This window comes from Oncorhynchus kisutch, linkage group LG4 (assembly GCF_002021735.2).
Source record: "Oncorhynchus kisutch isolate 150728-3 linkage group LG4, Okis_V2, whole genome shotgun sequence".
Lineage (NCBI taxonomy): Eukaryota > Metazoa > Chordata > Actinopteri > Salmoniformes > Salmonidae > Oncorhynchus > Oncorhynchus kisutch.
In genome coordinates, this window is record NC_034177.2 from 60,243,801 (window position 1) to 60,264,915 (window position 21,115).

A 21,115-nucleotide genomic window follows, 5' to 3' on the forward strand; every position below is an offset into this window, starting at 1 on the left:
CTACTGCTCTGTACTCATCTACTGTAGATGCCCTTCTGATTCCTGAAGAACATCTAATATAACCAGAAAAGTAGAATTCCTGAATCCATGACAAGTGTGTAGTCAAGTGTGTAGGTTACATTTTACATGACTAAATATTCAGTACCACACCAAACATGTTAGCTAAAATGAATATAATTGTATACCTCTTATTGTATCTCATTACAGTCCCTCATCTAAAAGTGCTACCAAAAATGCATCCCCTTGTGAACAGCTCGGCAAAGGCAATTCACTTCTAATGAAGAGTAAGTTCATTGGGTTAAGAGGTCTTCTAGGACACACTACGCTACTGTCCATATTTAAAGGAACGGCAATAGAAAAGGACTTACCTTTTGGCAGGTTTGAGGGAAGAGGACCGTGTTGGCACAGGCATAGACGACCTATGGTCAACTTCAGCGGCACTTTTTGAACGTGGGACCGCTTTCACTGAAAATAAACACAAAAGAGCATCAGACTCTGCTATGAAAGCGGCTTGTAATGTTTTGCTTAAACTGAAATTAACTGAAATCATTCTCAGTGTCCAAAGTGTTCGTGTAGGGGCTCGTCCTCACAATTTGATTGTACAGTCAATTTAAACAAGAACGAAAAACCATGCTATTGAGATCACATTATATATATTATAATATATATATAATATAATTATATTATATATATATATATATATAATATCTATAATATACAATATCCAATCCAAATTGCCTCAACACCCAGCCTTTCATCCAGTCATATAGAGACATTCAATCTCCATCTCTACCATCTCAATTTAAATGTGTCGGGTTTTTTTTGTGCTTTTTAATGCACTTTGAGATGATTTTCTGTAATAAAAAGCGCTATACAAGTTAAATAAAGGATTATGATTCATGTCTGAATCTAAGAGGAGGACAAAACGCACCTTCTTCCACATAACCATAGGAGGAGTGACCATCATCTGTAACAGAGGGAAACATCACTATTAGAAATAGACTATACACATGCACATACTAGCCTGCTCCACTGGTAGTTCCACTTCTATACGTCTTCGCTATGCAATGTTAACCAAGGGCGGGTGACCCCATCTATTGTCTGTTAATAGGCTTGATAAAGTGGTGCTACATATTTAGATCCTCAGTATCACCAGTAGAGGTCACTTTGATAGCAGCAGTGCCACACTGTAACGACAGAATTCTGCAAACTGCTTCCTATAGCAATGTTACAAGCAGTGAACTTGTAGAATGGCAAGGTCAAGTATGTGTTGACTACATTAATCAACTGTTCAAGACGGGCACCCTAATGCATCGTCGAAGATGATCCAAAACAGAAGTGAGATTAATAATAGCAATGAAATGTTTTTAAATGTAGACCAAAAAGACATGCTATAGCCTGCATCTACAACAATAGCTTTCCGAAGGGGGGGGGGCATAGTTTTTAAAAACATCTCATCACGATGCCTGAAAATCAATATTCATTGGTAATTTAAATACATTATGCTGACATACTATAGTTTGTTAGCAAGAAATTTGTGGAGTGGTTGAAAAACGGGTTTTAAGGACTCAAACCTAAGTCTATGTAAACTTCCGACTTCAACTCTATGTATTCCATACATTTCTGCTGTAACACAGGGTACAGCCAGAGCCGTATATAATATATCCAAATATAAGGCTATAAGGCCGGGTACAGCTCTTCCAAGGGCACAGTAAGCGTCTCTTCCTCCTCTGTTATTGCACAGGACAGTATGCCCTTCACTCCATCAGGTATTACATTTCTTCAAACACACTGTAAACAGAGTGCTTTTCGGAGGTTGTCAGTCAAAGCACTTTGGAAGACGCATAACACATCTTCATGAATAAGTAATGCTGTTCTTGGGAAATCTTGCAATAAAGCGTACAATTTTCATAAAACACTTTCTTTGATCAATTATTCGATTTATTGATCGACTGATAAATCGATTGACTCAGTAAATAACCAGACATCAGGTTGCTGGGAAGCAGACATGAGCAGAAACAAAGGGAAAATAAGTAGATCTGTAAACAGCACACACACTGAGTACGCCAAACATTACGAGTACGCTGAGTACGCCCATGTTGACTCCAGCGCTTCCCGCGGGTTGTGTCAAGTTAGCTGAATGTCCTTTGGGTGGCGGACCATTCTTAATACACATGGGAAACTGTTGAGCATGAAAAACCCAGCAGCGTTGCGGTTCTTGACACAAACCGGTGCGCCTGGCACCTACTGCCATACCTCATTCAAAGGCACTTAAATCTTTTGTCTTACCCATTCACCCTCGGGAATGGCACACATACACAATCCATGTCTCCACTTCATCGACACTGATGGATGTGGATTTAACAAGCGACAACAATAAGGCATCATAGCGTTCACCTGGTCAGTCTATGTCATGGATAGAGCAGTTCCTAATGTCTTGTATACTCAGTGTCTACTGTACAAAACTGCATGCAAGGTGATGTAGGCCTACATGAGACATGCTTGGCAATCATGATTTAAAAACAACTGTTAACTGTTAGATAGTGCAGTTAACAGTTTGATAGTTTCAGTGTAGTCAATACAGTATAAGTGAATACACACGCACACACAAATAGAGGGCTTTGCACCAACTAGACAGGTTTACAACTAGTGTAGTGTAAAAATGCTGATAGACTGTACATGGAACACAGACAGTGTGATCTACTACCGCCTGTATAGTACATACAGAGCCTCTCTGTCATGCTTGGTTGTTGTAATACATAGCACTTGAGCACCATCTAGTGCAGGGATGGGCAACTTTATTGGGGGTAGGGGCCACAGAAAATCTGAACTCATCACGAGGGGCCGCAGTGTGGCTCGCGGTTCTGCGTACCCACACCCTTACCTACACATGCAGTCAGAGCCTGCCTTAGGCTTTTGGGGGCCCTAAGCACATTTTTGATGGGGGGCCACATCCACCTTACGGGCAAAACTTTTTACCGCCCCCCCCCCTTGAGAGTGGAGAGAAGAATATTACGTTTTAGAATTACTTTCCTGCAATTCTATACATTTTGCAATGGGGCTTAGAGAACATTTAGCAATTTTGTAATTCATTACATGCAAATTCTACACATTTTGCCTTGACTTAATTAATATGATATCTGAGTGAAAGTGACGTACAAACCAATGGCCCCCACCCCGGTCCATAATTGACCGTGATTACTACAAGCTTATAGATAGCTGGCTAGACTAAAGACTAACTTACCAATACATAAAACAATCGCCGGCATGAGCTTATTGAATGTCTGTCATTGACTAACATAACAAGAGAGCAACTGCTGATGCACAACCACATTTTGAAATTGCACCTTGGGTAATTCTACTATTCTAACTCTCCACAGTAAGTTGGGACCCTGATTGAGTTCCACTTGAAATTGATCCACGGGCCTACAAAAACGGGCTGCCAGTTGCTCATCCCTGATCTGGTGTCCCAAATGTTCCTAATCTGTCTCCAGTACTGCATCTTTGGATCAGGAAGAATTGAAATGCCGGGAAATGTCTGTTCATGAATATATTCACATTAAAAGATGAGCAGAGCTCACAATATATGGTCCATGAATTAGGTCATGCAAAAACAGTATTTGTGTTAAACATTAGTTCAAGTGAAATTCATGGCGTAGTCTTGTATTAATCTCACTCTTAGTTTTACTGAGCAAACCAGTGCTCTAATTTCTGAGCCGTTTTCAATTCTATCAAGGCAACGGTAAGTAACAAAAGATGAGTCAACACAGTCATAAGGACATTATAATGAAGGGATTATACATGATTAGTAATGTCAGGAAGTGGAGCCACGATTGCTATTGGGTACCTGTTGTTTTCATCTGCCTAGGATCATAGGATTCAGGGAATATGTAGGTGGGGCGATATGGGTTTTCCTCAACAGGTTCTGAGCGAGGCGACGGAGACAAAAACAACAACACACACAACATGACACCAACGAACACACTCACAAAGACAACGGCTTGACAGAAACAACAGACACGTGGGTCAACGTCAAATCAAACACACACATGAGGACAGGCAGTCCGATTTTTGTTATGATCCCCTTACCTGGAATTCTGTGTATCTGTTTAAACATGTTCTTGTACCAGTCCTTTGACTTATCTGTGTTCTGAAAAAAAAATATTCATGTTTTTTAAATCATATTTAAAAACAAACAGGGGTTGTGACAAAAACATATATAAATGGATTGGCATATAGTTTTTTTCACCACTGTACTCCCTACCTAAGCATTAAATGAAAAATGCCCTGTGAAGGAGGCTCCCGAGTGGCGCAGCGGTCTAAGGCACTGCAGTTCAGTGCCAGAGACGTTCACTACAGACCCTGGATTGATTTCAGGCTGTACCACAACCGTCCGTGATTGGGAGTCCCATAGGGTGCTGCACAATTGGCCCAGCATCGTCCGGGTTAGGGTTTGACCGGGGTAGGCCGTAATTGTAAATAAGAATTTGTTCTTACCTGACTTGCCAAGTTAAATAAAGGTTCAATTTAAAAAAGTATTAAAAGCCTACAGATTATTTAAAAAAGGCACAATAAAAAAAAGGGACTTAAACTATCAAGCACAACTCATAACATCTGGACTGTACACTCATAGGTGTGTCTTCTTAGCCTGATTCCAGATCTGTTTGTGCTGTATAACTAACTCCTATGGTTGTTGTCATTGTTTGGCTGTACAGCTCAAACAGATCTGGGACCAGGCAGGCCACTCTCCTCTCTTTATACAGTAACTTCACATTGTTTTCTTACCCGTACTGGCACGATGGGCTGGTTCAGTGGTCCCAAGATATGGGATTGAGAGTACCTCATCCTCTTGCCGTCCATATTTGGGTGTTGGCTCAGTTCTCGCTCTGTTCCAACTACAGGTCCTGGATCAGGCGATTTGTCCCTCTCTGGGGTGGGGTCTGAAAAAGCCAACATTGCTGTGTCAAAGGGAAGAGAAGTGCTACAGTGGGTCCTACCAGTCAAAATCTGTCCTGGCAAATATCTCTACATACCCCATATGATCCACAAGCAGACTATGCAAATGATATACAGTCATTTCAATGGTAAAACATGATTATGAACAGATGACACAAAAATAACATAGCAATTGAGATAACGAATTACAAAATGCTTTACAATAAAAAATGTAACCCCCCCCCCACCCCCAAAAACATAATAAGTGCAGTAATTTATAAGATAGCTTGGTATTGTTATGAAGTACTATTCTTATATGTAAGTATGTACATTGATCCAATATCTCAGAGCAGGAGCAAGAAAACACGTCACAACGGGCCGACATGAGGCTGTTCAGGCAGTAAGGGGTGAAGGTAGTAGATGGATCCTGCTCATTCGACACCACACAGAAGAAAATGGACTGAAACAGGTAGGGACGATTTTGAACCAACAAATGAGCTAAATCGATCCATGTTATCAGGTAATGAAAGTAAATGTTGTCCAGCCAGCAGAAGGAACTAATATTGAAAAGAGGAAGCAGTGGACGAGACACAAGACACATCCAGCGCATACCTTCCATAATAGAAAGCTGCTTTTGTTGCTCTGTCGTGAGGAGAGGACAGAGATGGGACAAAGGACAATGAAACAATGCTAATCAAAAAGGATCAAGTCTGAGCTACTTTGAGCTGGTCAATCCATGCTGGCAAACATACAGTAAAAGCCCAATCAGCCTTCCAGTCAGTCTCACTTGGCTCTCTATTCCAGGCACCTACATTCAGAGTTTTGTCCACCCTTCACAGTGTGGTCAACAGATGGCAATTTCATCCATAACCCACATTCCGAAACTACGCAGAATCAGGGGTGCTTACCTCTGTTGTGTTGTAGCAGAACTACGGTTGGGTTGACAGTGCCAGCGGCGGATGGGTAGGCAGAGGTGGCCTTTGTCGACGAAATATAGTTCTGAATGTCAAAAGAGGCAGGAAGCTGGGGTTCTTCTGTGTTTACGGGTGAACTTCCCTGGTAATGAGTGAATAACACTTGTGAGTGAATCTGTTCCTCTCTTATACTTATTTCGTCTTGATAATAATAATGAACTGGGTCGTATGTGAGTAGTTGAGCAGGAACATATTCTGGTTTGCTAAGAAAACACAGCTTTTAGGCAATATTATTGACACATAATACACAACAAAAATACACCAAAACAGCTATTTATATCAAGCTGAAATGTGAATTTATTCACATTAAAACAAGCATGCAATTATCAGATGTATTATCCCATAAATACCCAAAATAGGGGGGAATTATCAAACATCTTAGATGAAAACGCACCTGGGCTTGAGTTCTGTTGACTGTAGGTAAATCAGCTGTGATGTCGTGGAAGCCTCCATCAGCAAATCCCGTTTGAGCGCTGTCTCCATTGATCTGGCCGATCCAACCACCTGAAATGATCCCAAAACAATCTCAGTTTGGCCAGTGAATAACAGTGCAAGACGACGAGAATCCGAACAATACTGAAAGACACACAAACAAACCACTGTACTCTTGGCAATCGTTGTCTCTTGGCAATTAACACGTTTCAGAGATTAACACCAAACTACAAACAGGAAACAATTCATCCTCAATTAAATAAATCTCTGGCTGATCCTGCGGTGACCAAAGCGCTTCCTATAGCGCTTTTCCCGGACAGAGATGCTAATATCTCCATGGAGAAAGAAACCCAATGATTCTCCCACAATCTGTGAACTTTGTCATCAGAACAAGGCGCCTATTCAGTGGTCTGTAAAGGCTGTTTGTTCCAATGGCCTTTATATTCAGTCTCAACAAACAATTAAAGCATCTCCCCAAAAGCCTTGGCCAGTTTAAAGCCCAGTTGTAACTGAATTCGACAAACAAGTCCACAGTTAAGGCACTGTTTCCAAAGTGCAGTGTGGGCAGGTCCGAACAAAAGTTTTTTTTGGGGGGGGACAAAACACAGGAAAATATGAGCAATCATTGTCAACGATTCCCTGTTGTGCGGGGCAACCAAATGTAAATACACTTTCAAATGTGACAAGTTATCTCACGTTAATATCAAAACAGCAGAAATATTTGCATATGTGAGTCTAGCTGTACTTGATGAAGTACAGTATCTCAAGAATTTTAAGACTTCTTTGAACAGAAAAGCTTGGCAATACAGGGAATTTTCTTCCATATGCATCAAGAGAGCAAAACAAATGACTAAAATAGTCCTTATTGCTAGTGATTCACACTATGACATAATCAAGATATTACAATGTGCTATTTTGTTAACGGGAACATTTCCTTCCAGTTTGCCTCATCAGCTATATTACATCTGACCCTTTCACGGAGCTATGATGGCGTTTCCCCTCGACTCTGTATTAGAAGGAAAACACTACATAATACCAGAAATATTAGATATACTGTACATATGCTGTAATATCTAAGATTTTAGAGAGCAGCTTTAGCATTCTCTTTGACTTACTTGGCGCTGTGTCAACATTTGATTCTTCACTGACGCAGTCCTCGTCGTCTATGTGGACCAGAGTGGCCCTCAGAGTCACGACCCCCTTCCCTTTACACACCCTTGTAGGGTCCAGCTCTATAGATAGATAGACAGGTACACACAATGATGTTAGCACCAGACTTTCATTGGATCTTCACAGTCACTCATTGTTCAGAGGCAAAAGATGTGTGAAACATCCTCACAGACTCGCATTGTTTGACTCTATCCTCAGAGTGAGCTTCAATAATCACCATGAGACACAGTTCTATTGCCTCAGGTCCTGAGGCAATCCATGTTACTTCACGCCCCAAATTCTAAAAATAGAATGTAAATGTCAAATCCAGGCCAACACTTTAATACTCCCCTCATCCATATAATTAATTACGCACTAACACCATTAGACAAACTGAAATGGTACACCCACACAGACAGTGTGGTGAAGAAGGCGCAACAGTGCCTCTTCAACCTCAGGAGCCTTAAGAAATTTGGCTTGTCACCTAAAACCCTCACAAATTTCTACAGATGCACAATTGAAAACGTCCTGTCGAGCTGTATCTCCGCCTGGTACGGCAACTGCACCGCCCACAACCGCAGGGTTCTCCAGAGGGTGGTGCAGTCTGCACAACGCATCACCGGGGGCAAACTATCTGCCCTCCAGGACACCTACAGCACCTGATGTCACAGGAAGGGCAAAAAGATCATCAAGGACAACATTCACCCGAGCCACTGCCTGTTCACCCCGCTACCATCCAGAAGGCGAGGTCAGTACAGGTGCATCAAAGTTGGGACCGAGAGACTGAAAAACAACTTCTATCTCAAGGCCATCAGACTGTTAAACAGCCATCACTAACATAGAGAGGCTGCAGCCTACATACAGACCTGAAATCATTGGCCACTTTAATAAATGGAACACTAGTCACTTTAATAATGGCACTTTAATCATGTTTACATATCTTGCGTTACTCTTCTCATATGTACACTACTGTTCAACATGTTGGGGTCACTTAGAAATGTCCTTGTTTTTGGAAAAAAAAGCCAATTTTATTCCATTAAAATAACATCAAATTGATCAGAAATACATTGTAGACATTGTTAATGTTGTAAATGACTATTGTAGCTGGAAACAGCTGATTTTTAATGGAATTTCTACATAGACGTACAGAGGCCCATTATCAGCAACCATCACTCCTGTGTTCCAATGGCACGTTGTGTTAGCTAATCCAAGTTTATCCTCTTCAAAAGGTTAAATGATCATTAGAAAACCGTTTTGCAATTATGTTAGCACAGTTGAAAACGGTTGTGCTATTTAAATAAAAAATAAAAACTGTCCTTCTTTAGACTAGTTGAGTATCTATCATCAGCATTTGTAGGTTCAATTACAGGCTCATAATGGCCAGAAATAAAGACTTTCTTCTGAAACTCGTCAGTCTATTCTTATTCTGAGAAATGAAGGCTATTCCATGCGAGAAATTGCCAAGAAACTGAAGATCTCATACCACGCTATGTGCTACTCCCTTCACAGAACAGTGCAAACTGGCCCTAACCAGAATAGAAAGAGGAGTGGGATGCCCCAGTGCACAACTGAGCAAGAGGACAAGTACATTAGAGTGTCTAGTTTGAGAAACAGACACCTCACAGGTCCTCAACTGGCAGCTTCATTAAATAGTACCCGCAAAACATCAGTCTCAACGTCAACAGTGAGGCGACTCCGGGATGCTGGCCTTCTAGTTTTCAGCTGTGCTACATAATTGCAAAAGGGTTTTCTAACGATCATTTAGCCTTTTTAAAATGATAAACTTGGATTAGCTAACACAACGTGCCATTGGAACACAGGAGTGATGGTTGCTGATAATGGGCCTCTGTGTGCCTATGCAGATATTCCAGTAATAATCAGCCGTTTCCAGCTACAATAGTCATTTACAACATTAACAATGTCTACACTGTATTTCTGATCAATTTGATATTATTTGAATGGACAATTCTTTTTGCTTTTCTTTCAAAAACAAGGACATTTCTAAGTGGCCCCAAAGATTTGAACGGTGGTGTAGATACTGTATTCAATACTATCTATTGCATCTATGCCGCTCTGACGTTGCTGACATTGCTCATCCATATATTTATATATTCTTATTCCATTCCTTTACTTAGATTGGTGTGTATTAGGTACTTGTTGTGGAATTGTTAGATATTACTTGCTAGATATTGCTGCACTGTTGGAACTAGAAGCCCAAGCATTTCTCTACACTCGCAATAACATCTGCTAACCATGTGTATGTGACCCCCCAAAAAATAATTTGATTTGAGTCAGTCATTACATCCAATTAGTACAACTGTGTTGTAACACTGGCAGAGACACTATAGTAGCATATTGTTGTTTAAAATGGATGCAGATTGTTAACAAAGTGATCCTCCTCGGCATATCCAGTGTGTCGAAGGTGTCCGGGAGTTCAGCCTGATGAAAGATAGATGAGAGAAGTGGAGGAGGGGAAGAGGAGTTAATGAGTGTGTTCACCTGCAGACGGAATCAGATCAGGAGAGCCTTTCATGCTTGTCAGAGGGGTGATTCTGACTGCAGACACACAGCGAGGACCTGAGGGGACCGGAGGAGCTGCCAAAACAACAGACAGACACAGTGTACAAGTGTAAGCTGGGGCCAAATTCTCCAAAGTGAACATTGGGAATGGTAGTTGCATTGGCAGGGAGGGGTGTTCAATGTATTATGGGGCAAAACAAGGAGGAGGTATTGGTTTTGCTAACACTTCAACTGAACCACTGTGTGTAAGTGAACCTCACCAAGGAGTGGTCAGTAAAATAGAGCTATAGTACACCTGTGTATTTTCCTCTTACAACATATTTTAGGACATTAGCTGATGAAACTGTGCTACTTAACATTGTATGTTACTACATACGCAACATCCTGATGACATAAACAACACCCATGAGTTGACAGAGAACACAGAGGAGAAGTGTTGACACAGTGAGGAAAGTGGAGCTGCACGACAGACCACAGGAAGGAGATGATAGTGACAGATAGGGACACACTGCTGCAACGAGGACCTTTGGAGACATAAAAGACAGTAGGCCGCTGTACTTTTAACGGCAGAGAACAGAACTACAAGTGTACAGTAACAGATGTTGTTGACGATGACTTTACTGGAATATCAACCATATAGCTACATCACGTACAGAATTGCGATGAAATCTAGTGGGGGAATACAGTATTTTATGTGTCCTCTCCACCGAAGCCGTCAATGCCGCATGCAATCACAAACTCTGCTCATGCTAACATGTAGCCTGTACTGTATGTCAGCCCTCCATCATAAAAAAAGCACTTTTGTTGCTGCTCACTGCTTTTGCTTGTTTCTCAATGCTTGACTGGTTGACTGGAATGTATGGTTGGAGTGGTGTAACATTTGACAGGCCTATTTCTTGTATGAGTAAGCTGCTGCAATGATACAAATTAACTTAATCATTGAGGGCTCCCGAGTGGCGCAGTGGTCTAAGGCACTGCAACTCAGTGCTAGAGGCGTCACCACAGACCCTGGTTTGATTCCAGGCTGTATCCCAACCGGCTGTGAGTTGGGAGTTCCATAGGTCGGTGCACTATTGGCCCAGCGTCGTTAGGGTTTTGCTGGGGTAGGCTGTCATTGTAAATAAGAATTTGTTCTTAACCAACTTGCCTAGTTAAAATTAAAAAAATTACACTCAACGAAATTAACAGGCATTGTTATCAAATACCCTAAACACCAGTAGAGCCTTCTGCAACAGCAGAGCTGTGCTTATTCTTCTCTTCTATGGTATTATGGCGGTCCGCAAACACACGTTAGAGGTGCATGCTGCCACCTACTGTATGCGGTGAAAACCGGGGATCTTCAACGCAGAAAATAAGGAAAGTGTGAAAAAACATACTCATATTATTCACCCCCCCCCCCCCCCCCCCCCCCCCCCAAAAAAAATGAAATAAATAATAATAATATATTTGTACTCCTTTAGTCAAATTTAAATGTCTACTCAGATCCCTACAGGCTCTGGGGCCTGAAAGGGAAAAACATCTTCAGACAATATTCCCTGTAATGTTTCGGCTACGAAGCCCTGGAGATCCAGAAACATACACAACTATATCCATTGTCTTTGACTTCTTGTTTGTTTGGCGGCCTGTGCTGTATCACCTGCGTAATAAACGCAACAAATCTACCTTCTTCACTATAGTATTTCTGGATCTGTTAATTAACGGGTGAACAAGATTTTCTGCAGGCTACGGGGCATCCATTGCCATTTCTTCTTCATTTCCACTCCCTCCTTCAACCATTTGCACTGCTTCCATATAGGAGACCTGCTGGACAGCCCTGATTCTTGACATTTCGACCTCCTTCATCCTTACAGTGCACTTCCTGGAAGCAGAACGGAGCTATGCGGTATAATGAGAGATACAGTATGAGGAAAAGAAGTGGATGAAACTTACTGTGGGATTGGTCAAATCTCACACTGCCCTCTGTTGGACAGCCCTGGAACAAAAGAAAGCCAGAGGGAGAGAGTTATTGTAGAGCAAAGCAGATTTGAGCAAAATGTATTAATTTACAGCATAGTGGTCAGCTCTTTTAGGGCCATCATGAGAGAGCAGGAAGTCTGAGCAGCAGTTTGTTTATTGTCAGGAATAGGCTGGGGTACATTGGGAACAAGCATTAATGCATTTGAAGATGAAGAAAAACAAACATTTGCAAACATTGGATGGAGAAAGTGATCATACTTATTTAATTATTTTAATTAATTACTTTAACATGCTGAACTGTAGGTCAATATGTCCTGCTGGTACTGATGCATAAAATATCATTCACATGTACAATTTTCACATGAGTCAGACACGTGGTTTTCAGATGCACATTTGTTAACACGTTTATTTTTCACCACTTCCAGCTACGTCTGGTCTCCCGTTCAGGGAACGATCAGGACAGACCCTGCTTAGCTTCAGAAGCAAACCAGAAGTGCAATGCAAGGTGCTATGTTGCTGGAAGGAATGTGCCAAAACTTGCAAATGAAAAAGGCAGAGAAAGCAAAGGCCAGGGTAACGTAACCAAAGATGGGGGGGGGGGGGGGGAAATTGCAGGAAAGAGGGAAGCATTTTTATTAAACTGCATTATCATAATATTTCCTCAAAACATTTTGTTATGCTGTCAATACTTTTGGGTTTCAATATCATAATTTTTGTTTGCGATACTAAGAATGTTGTTCTCGACTTCAGAAGTTTTGCTTGACATTAATAGCACAAAAGTAACTCACTCACTAGAGGATTGTACCATATATTAACTCTATGACTCTATTAAAAGGTGTTTAAAGCCGTAATCCTTAATTGAAACATTAAGAAAGTGTTCCCCGCCACAGTTTCGGTAAAAAGCTGAGGGATAGAGAGAGATAGAACCACTCTCAAATCCATCGATTCGCTATGGATGCAAGGACTGACCATCCATGATATCAATATTATAGTTTTAACCATGTTTTTAGGCTATACATATACTTCCAATTCCAAACTGCATATCCAATTCTCACAGAACAACGAGCAGTCAAGGAAGGTATGTGTTCATCACATAGGGGTGTTCACCTCATTAGTCGGCAGTGGTATGATTAAGTACACAAACAATACTATAGTGATGCGTACTACCGCTGAAGACAGTGCTGCTATTGATACTCAATTGCAAGGGAACACATCAAACGAGTCCCTTGTGCGACAGCTAAATGTGTCCTCCAGGACTGGTTGAAAGAAAGGAGAACAGGACATACAGTATGCTGATCCGAGCTGCATCATTGGAGCATGCAGAACAACACCAAGGCCACATAAAAGAGGCAGTGAAACACTTCCAGGGAGTCCTCCATTGTATATCACCCTGAGGACTGATTTAAGAGACACTCAGAACACTCCCATTTATATTGCCCGGCTGTAGAGAAGATTGGAACTGAGTTAAGACTCTCTCTCTCTCTCTCTCTCTCTCTCTCTCTCTCTCTCTCTCCTCTCTCTCTCTCTCTCTCTCTCTCTCTCTCTCTCTCTCTCTCTCTCTCTCTCTCTCTCTCTCTCTCTCTCTCTCTCTCTCTCTCTCTCTCTCTCTCTCTCTCTCTCTCTCTCTCTCTCTCTCTCTCTCTCTCTCTCCTCTCTCTCTCTCTCTCCTCTCTCTCTCTCTCTCTCTCTCTCTCTCTCTCTCTCTCTCTCTCTCTCTCTCTCTCTCTCTCTCCTCTCTCTCTCTCTATCTCTCTCTCTCTCTCTCTCTCTCTCTCTCTCTCTCTCTCTCTCTCTCTCTCTCTCTCTCTCTCTCTCTCTCTCTCTCTCTCTCCTCTCTCTCTCTCTCTCTCTCTCTCTCTCTCTCTCTCTCTTGCACAACACACAGTTGTGGTTCGATGACGACCTCCTGAAATTAAGCCTAAAAAGAGATTTGAGTGAGTTTCCAGACAAAACCCAAGGGCACAACCAGATCGTAACCAGATCGTAAAACAACATGTCTTTGAGGCACATTTCTTCCTCATACAGTTGTGCAATAAACAGACTAATTTCCTGACCCCAAGTGTCCACAAGAGGTCAGCTAAAGTGTCATTGTAAGAACTACATTGATAATTCGTGACCAGTCTGAAATCCCTAAGACTATTTGACATGATGCGTAATGAGAGTTAACTGCATTGTTTTTGAAGCCCTACCTCTATCTGAAGAAATTATAAGTACAGTACAGATGGTCAATTTACAGGGCCGTTATCCCAGACATAAATTATGCCTAATCCTGGACTAAAAATCATTTTCATGGAGATTTTCCAGCAGTGCTCCAGCCTAGACAAACAGGAGACTGAGATAAACTGTAATCAAGTAAACCTCCAGTACTAAAGTCTCTACCTAAATGCACATTCTCTTGATCCGGACAATCTGAGATGATTTTAGAGCTACTTTATCTTAACAAATACAGGTCAATTTGGCTCAGTGACACACACACTGAAAAACAAACAGACACCTTCAGACACATTGCAGTGTCTGAATCCTGGCTTAGGAAGGCCACCAAAAATTCTGAGATTTCCATACCCAACTACAACATTTTCTGCCAAGATAGAACTGCCAAAGGGGGGGGGGGGGGGGGGGAGTTGCAATCTACTGCAGAGATAGCCTGCAAAGTTCTGTCATACTTTCCAGGTCTATGCCCAAATATTAATCTCTCCAGAAATAAGTCTCTCACTGTTATCGCCTGTTATAGACCCCCCTCAGCTCCCAGCTGTGCCCTGGACACCGTGAATTGATTGCCCCCCATCTAACTTCAGAATTTGTTCTGTTAGGTTTCCTAAACTGGGATATGCTTAACACCCCGGCAGTCCTACAATCTAGACTAGATGCCCTGAATCTCTCACAAATCATCAAGGAACCCACCAGGTACAATCCTAAATCTGTAAACATGGGCACCCTCATTGATATTATCCTGACCAACTTGCCCTCCAAATACATCTCTGCTGTTTTCAATCAGGATCTCAGCGACCACTGCCTCATTGCCTGCATCCGCTATGGGTCCGCGGTCAAACGATCACCCCTCATCACTGTCAAATGCTCCCTAAAACACTTCAGCAAGCAGGCCTTTCTAACCGACCTGGCCCGGGTATCCTGGAAGGATATCGACCTCATCCCGTCAGTCGAAGATGCCTGGTTGTTCTTTAAAAGTAACTTCCTCACCATCTTAAATAAGCATGCCCTATTCAAAAAATGTAGAACCAAGAACAGTTATAGCCCTTGGTTCACTCTAGACCTGACTGCCTTTGACCAACACAAAAACATCCTGTGGCAGACTGCTATAGCATCGAATGGTCCCCGCGATATGCTACTTTTCAGGGAAGTCAGGAATCAATGCACACAGTCAGTCAGGAATGCAAAGGCTAGCTTTTTCAAACAGAAATTTGCATCCTGTAGCTCTAACTCCAAAAAGTTCTGGGACACTGTCAAGTCCATGGTTAACAAGGGCGCCTCCTCCCAGCTGCCCACTGCACTGAGGCTAGGTAACACGGTCACCACCAATAAATCCATGATAATCTAAAATTTCAACAATTTCTTCCCCTTACGGCTGGCCATGCTATCCTCCTGGCTACCCCAACCCCGGCCAACAGCTCTGCCCCCACCCCGCAGCTACTTGCCTGAGCCTCCCCAGCTTCTCCTTCACCCAAATCCAGATAGCAGATGTTCTGAAAGAGCTGCAAACCCTGGACCTGTACAAAACAGCTGGGCTAGACAATCTGGACCCTCTCTTTCTAGAACTATCTGCCACCATTGTTGCAACCCCTATTACCAGTCTGCTCAACCTCTCTTTCGTGTCGTCTGAGATCCCTAAAGATTGGAAAGCTGCCGCGGTCTTCCCCCTCTTCAAAGGGGGTGACACTCTAGACCCAAATTGCTAGACCTACTGTATATCCATCCTGCCCTGCCTCTCTAAAGTCTTCGAAAGCCTAGTTAATAAACTAATAAACAGATCACTGACCATTTCCAATCCCACCATACCTTCTCCGCTGTGCAATCTGGTTTCCGAGCCGGTCACGGGTGCACCTCAGCCACGCTCAAGGTACTAAACTATATCATAACTGCCATCGATAAAAGACAGTTCTGTGAAGCCGTCTTCATCGACCTGGCCAAGGCTTTCGACTTTGTCAATCACCGTATTTCTTATTGGCAGACTCAATAGCCTTGGCCTCGCCTGGTTCACCAACTACTTTGCAGACAGAGTTCAGTGTGTCAAATCGGAGGGCCTGTTGTCCGGACCTCTGGCAGTCTCTATGGGGGGTACCACAGGGTTCAAATCTCGGCCCAACTCTTTTGTCTGTATATATCAATGATGTTGCTCTTGCTGCGGGTGATTCCCTGATCCACCTCTATGCAGATGACACCATTCTGTATACTTCTGGCCCTTCTTTGGACACTGTGTTAACTAACCTCCAAACGAGCTTCAATGCCATACAACACTCCTTCGGTGGCCTCCAACTGCTCTTAAACGCTAGTTTAAACCAAATGCATGCTTTTCAACCATTCGCTGCCTGCACCTACCTGCCCGACTTGCATGACTACCCTGGACGGCTCTGACCTAGAATATGTGTTTAGACTGTAAACTCTCCTTCCAGACTCATATTAAACATCTCCAATCCAAAATCAAATCTAGAATCGTCTTTCTATTCCGCAACAAAGCCTCCTTCACTCACGCCTCCAAACTTGCCCTAGTAAAAATGACTATCCTACCGATCCTCGACTTCGGCGATGTCATCTACAAAATAGCTTCCAATACTCTACTCAGCAAACTGGATGCAGTCTATCACAGTGCCATCCATTTTGTTACCAAAGCCCCTTATACCACCCACCACTGTGACCTGTATGCTCTAGTCGGCTGGCCCTCGCTGCATGTTTGACGCCAGACCCTCTGGCTCCAGGTCATCTATAAGTCTATGCTAGGTAAAGCTCCGCCTTATCTCAGCTCACTGGTCATGATAACAACACCCACTCGCAGCACGCGCTCCAGCAGGTATACCTCACCGGTCATCCCCAAAGCCAACACCTCCTTCGGCCACCTTTTCTTCCAGTTTTCTGCTGCCAGTGACTGGAATGAATTGCAAAAATCCCTGAAGCTGGAGACTTATATTTCCTTTAATATTTAACTTTAAACATCAGCTATCTGAGCAGCTAATCGATCGCTGCAGCTGTACATAGTCCATCTATAAATAACCCACCCAATCTACCTACCTCATTCCCATACTGTTTTTATTTACTTTCTGCTCTTTTGCACATCACTATTTCTTCTTGCACATCATCATCTGCTCATTTATCACGCCAGTGTTAACCTGCCAAATTGTAATTACTTCGCTACTATGGGCTATTTATTGCCTACCTCCTCACGCCATTTGCACACACTGTATATATACTTTATTTTTCTATTGCGTTATTGAATGTACGCTTGTTTATTCCATGTGTAACTCTGTGTTGTTGTTTGTGTCGCACTGCTTTGCTTTATCTTGGCCAGGTCGCAGTTGTAAATGAGAACTTGTTCTCAACTGGCCTGCCTGGTTAAATAAAGGTGAAATAAAAAACATTTAAAAATAAAATAAAATAAAAAAATAAATACTGTGCTAAATTGAGAAACTCAAAACCCACATTCATAACCAAATTCATTTTGGCATTCTGTTTGGATGATTATATACTGTATAGTGCTCTGCTCTCAGATATCTAATGAGAGGGCTGCTGTTGGTCATAAACTTATGAGGCCATGAGGTGGCTGCCTGGCAACTGTTTCCCGCCTCTCAGTGGCCTCTGGTCATTGTCATTCAATAGCTAAACATGGGGAGGGGTTGGGTCCGAAGAGAGACAGAAGCTGAAACCTGACAACAGACAATGAATGACAGCGTCAGTGCATGGACAATTCTTCTGAAAATAAATTATGATGAACCCTGCCAACACTCAGGTCTTTCAGAAAGTCTCAGACTGAAATGTTGACAATAAACTAGCAGAGGTAACCTGTGTGCAGGAATTTCAATTATTTTCTATAATGAGGTAACTTTCAATTCGGTCTGTAACCACATGGAATTTGTCACGAGTCCGACCGAGGGTGGTTTCCCTTCCCGGTCGGGTGGCGCTCGGCGGTCGTCGTCACCGGCCTATTAGCTGCCACTGATTGTCTTTCCTCCCCCTCCTTGTATGTTTATTGGTAGCACCTGTTTGTGATGATTAGTTTGTCTTTATTAGACAGCCGGCCCGCCTGGTTGTTGTGCGGGATTATTCATTGTAACCTTCGGCTCTGTAGTAGAGGAACGTGTTAGTTCCTGGTCGTGCATTTTTCAGTAGTCATTTTTCATTCCATGTGTTTTGGGGCCGTTATTATTGTGAGCACCCTGTGGTGCGTTGGTGCAATTAAAGAGCACAGCATTGTACTCTCTGTCTCCTGCGTTTGACTCCACACCCATGACACCCGGAGTATTACAGAATTCATCACTTACAGTGGCGATTTTAGCATGTAAATATTGGTGGGGCAAAGTAAAAAACATTTTTTTTAGATGCATGCCAGCAAAAGCCACTACACAACACAACATTAAACAACTCATTAATTGCACTATAATGATGACAAACTCTTCCCACAAACTGTTAGGGCCTACATAAAGCTGTCCCAACAGCAGTTCCAACACCTTACCACTGCTACACCTGGTTATCAGCGGAGCTTTGTCTGGCAGCGAAACAGTTAATTAATTTACCGCCGTTTAAAAAAAACATAGCTGATTAGGCTGACTTGCTTAAACAAATGTTGTTTCTACGGACATTTGAGATGCAAAAACTATGGCATAAGGGGACGACAAGCGGATAAGAGGCAAGCCGTAATTTCGATTAAGACATTAATGAGTGAGCTAGGACTATTTGTTCAGCACTTTTGAAATGTACAGCGACAGAATTCAGAACATGGGCCGTTCTTACAGTATTCTCCCTGTACACCAAGTCAGAATCGTAGCATAAATAAAGGGGGCATATAAGCAGACAATGAAAGCTCTTACAATATTCAATGATTACATTTCTCTAAAACAGGCTATAGACTACAAGTGCACCATCAAGTCAGAACAGTTGGTGAAAGTAAGAGCGGTAAAGGAACCAAATTATTAGGGTGAGGCACATGGGCTACTAACAGCTTACTACACAACATACACCTATAATTACTTTCTAAACTACAGTACACATATCTCCCTGGCATATAATTTATGCAGCAGCATACAATACAAAGTCTGGCATTCTCAGGATTTATGGTGCTTTCAAGTTAACTGGGAACTCTGAAAAAAACAAGGTTGAATCATGATGATGTCAGCGATCTTCAGGTCAGAGCTCTAGAAAGAGCCCAGAGTTCCCGACTTACAATTCCGAGCTGGATGACCATTCCAAATGTATTTTCCCAGTCGGAGTACATTTTTTTCCCCAAGTTCCCAGTTGTCTTGAACTCACTGAAGTGAGATTTCCCAGTTCTGAGTTTACAGTTGTTTTGAGTGTGGCAGAAGTCATGCTGGATTGACAGCACAGCTAATGTTGAATGTTTATCCTTTTAAGTCAGGAAAAAATACCCTTTTATCCAGACTTGGTACCACACACCTAGTCCACTGAATAGCAGGCTAGTGATTGCTTTTCAATGCTTGCAGTTAACCACTGATTCCTTCCAAACCACTCATTGTTGAATTTGTGATTTTGTGCAATATTTGCCGATGATCACCAATACATTTTATCTATAATTCCTCTTCATTATTTATCTTCATATGACAAGGATTAAAAACCATTTGCCAGTAGATTGTGGACTTGATTCATGATGATGACTGCGAGCCTGCTAGTTAAGATTTTGAAAGTATGATGTCCAATCAAAGCTACTGTAGATACAGTACAATCAGATACACCTGTATTTGAGGAGTTTTTCCCCAATATTCTCTGCAGATCCTCTCAAGCTCTGTCAGGTTGTATGGGGAGCGTTGCTGCACAGCTATTTTCAGGTCTCTCCAGAGATGTTCGATAGGTTTGAAGTCCAGGCTCTGGCTGGGCCACTCAAGGACATTCAGAGACTTGTCCTGAAGCCACTCCTGCGTTGTCTTGGCTGTGTGCTTAGGGTCGCTGTCGTGTTGGAAGGTGAACCTTAGCCCCAGTCTGAGGTCCTGAGCGTTCTGGAGCAGGTTTTCATCAAGGATCTCTCTGTACATTGCTCTGTTCATCTATCCCTTGATCCTGACTAGTCTTCCAGTCCCTGCCGCTGAAAAACATCTCCACAGCATGATGCTGCCACCAACATTCTTCAATGTAGGGATGGTGCCAGGTTTCCTCCAGACGTGATGCTTGGCATTCAGGACAAAGAGTTCAATCTTGGTTTAATCAGACCAGAGAATCTTGTTTCTCATGGTCTGAGGGTCTTTAAGTGACTTTTGGCAAATGCCAAGCGGGCTGTCATGTGCATTTTACTGAGGAGTGGCTTCTGTCTGGCCACTCTACCATAAAGGCCTGATTGGTGGAGTGCTGCAGAGATGGTTGTCCTTTCTTTAAGGTTCTCCCATCTCCACAGAGGAACTCTAGAGCTCTGTCAGAGTGAAAATCGGGTTATTGGTCACCTCCCTGACCAAGGTCCTTCTCCTCAAATTGCTCAGTTTGGCAAGGCGACCAGCTCTAGGAAGTCTTGGTGGTTCCAAACTTCTTCCATTTAAGATTTTTTTTAACATTTATTTTTATTTAACCTTTATTTAACCAGGTAGGCTAGTTGAGATCAAGTTCTCATTTACTACTGCGACCTGGCCAAGATAAAGCAAAGCAGTTCGACACATACAACAACACAGAGTTACACATGGAATAAACAAACATACAGTCAATAATGCAGTAGAAAAAAGGTATATATACAGTGTGTGCAAATGAGGCAGGATAAGGGAGGTAAAGGCAATAAAATAGGCCATAGTGGCGAGGTAATTACGATATAGTAATTAAACACTGGAGTGATAGATGTGCAGAAGATGAATGTGCAAGTAGAGATACTGGGGTGCAAAGGAGCAAAATAAATAAATACAGTATGGGATAAGGTAGTTGGGTGGGCTATTTACAGATGGGCTATGTACAGGTGCAATGATCTGTGAGCTGCTCTGACAGCTGGTGCTTGA

At 42.4% G+C, this 21,115-nt stretch overlaps 1 protein-coding gene across 3 annotated transcripts in view; it reads right to left on the minus strand.

The window, feature by feature from the left end:
- Positions 1-21,115, minus strand: part of LOC109889775 (sorbin and SH3 domain-containing protein 1-like) — an 88,162-nt gene that overhangs the window by 38,127 nt on the left and 28,920 nt on the right. For 2 of the 3 annotated variants that reach the window (XM_031823345.1, XM_031823344.1), the window contains exons 2-11: positions 11,940-11,982; positions 9,990-10,085; positions 7,457-7,573; positions 6,304-6,413; positions 5,844-5,991; positions 4,786-4,940; positions 4,090-4,150; positions 3,848-3,925; positions 932-967; positions 369-465 (exon numbers count right to left, since the gene is read on the minus strand). In XM_031823345.1, the coding sequence (XP_031679205.1) occupies positions 369-465; positions 932-967; positions 3,848-3,925; positions 4,090-4,150; positions 4,786-4,940; positions 5,844-5,991; positions 6,304-6,413; positions 7,457-7,573; positions 9,990-10,023 (836 nt within the window). In that variant the 5' untranslated portion in view covers positions 10,024-10,085; positions 11,940-11,982. The remainder of the gene's footprint in view (positions 1-368; positions 466-931; positions 968-3,847; positions 3,926-4,089; positions 4,151-4,785; positions 4,941-5,843; positions 5,992-6,303; positions 6,414-7,456; positions 7,574-9,989; positions 10,086-11,939; positions 11,983-21,115) is intronic. The other variant, XM_031823343.1, reaches the window with a different exon arrangement.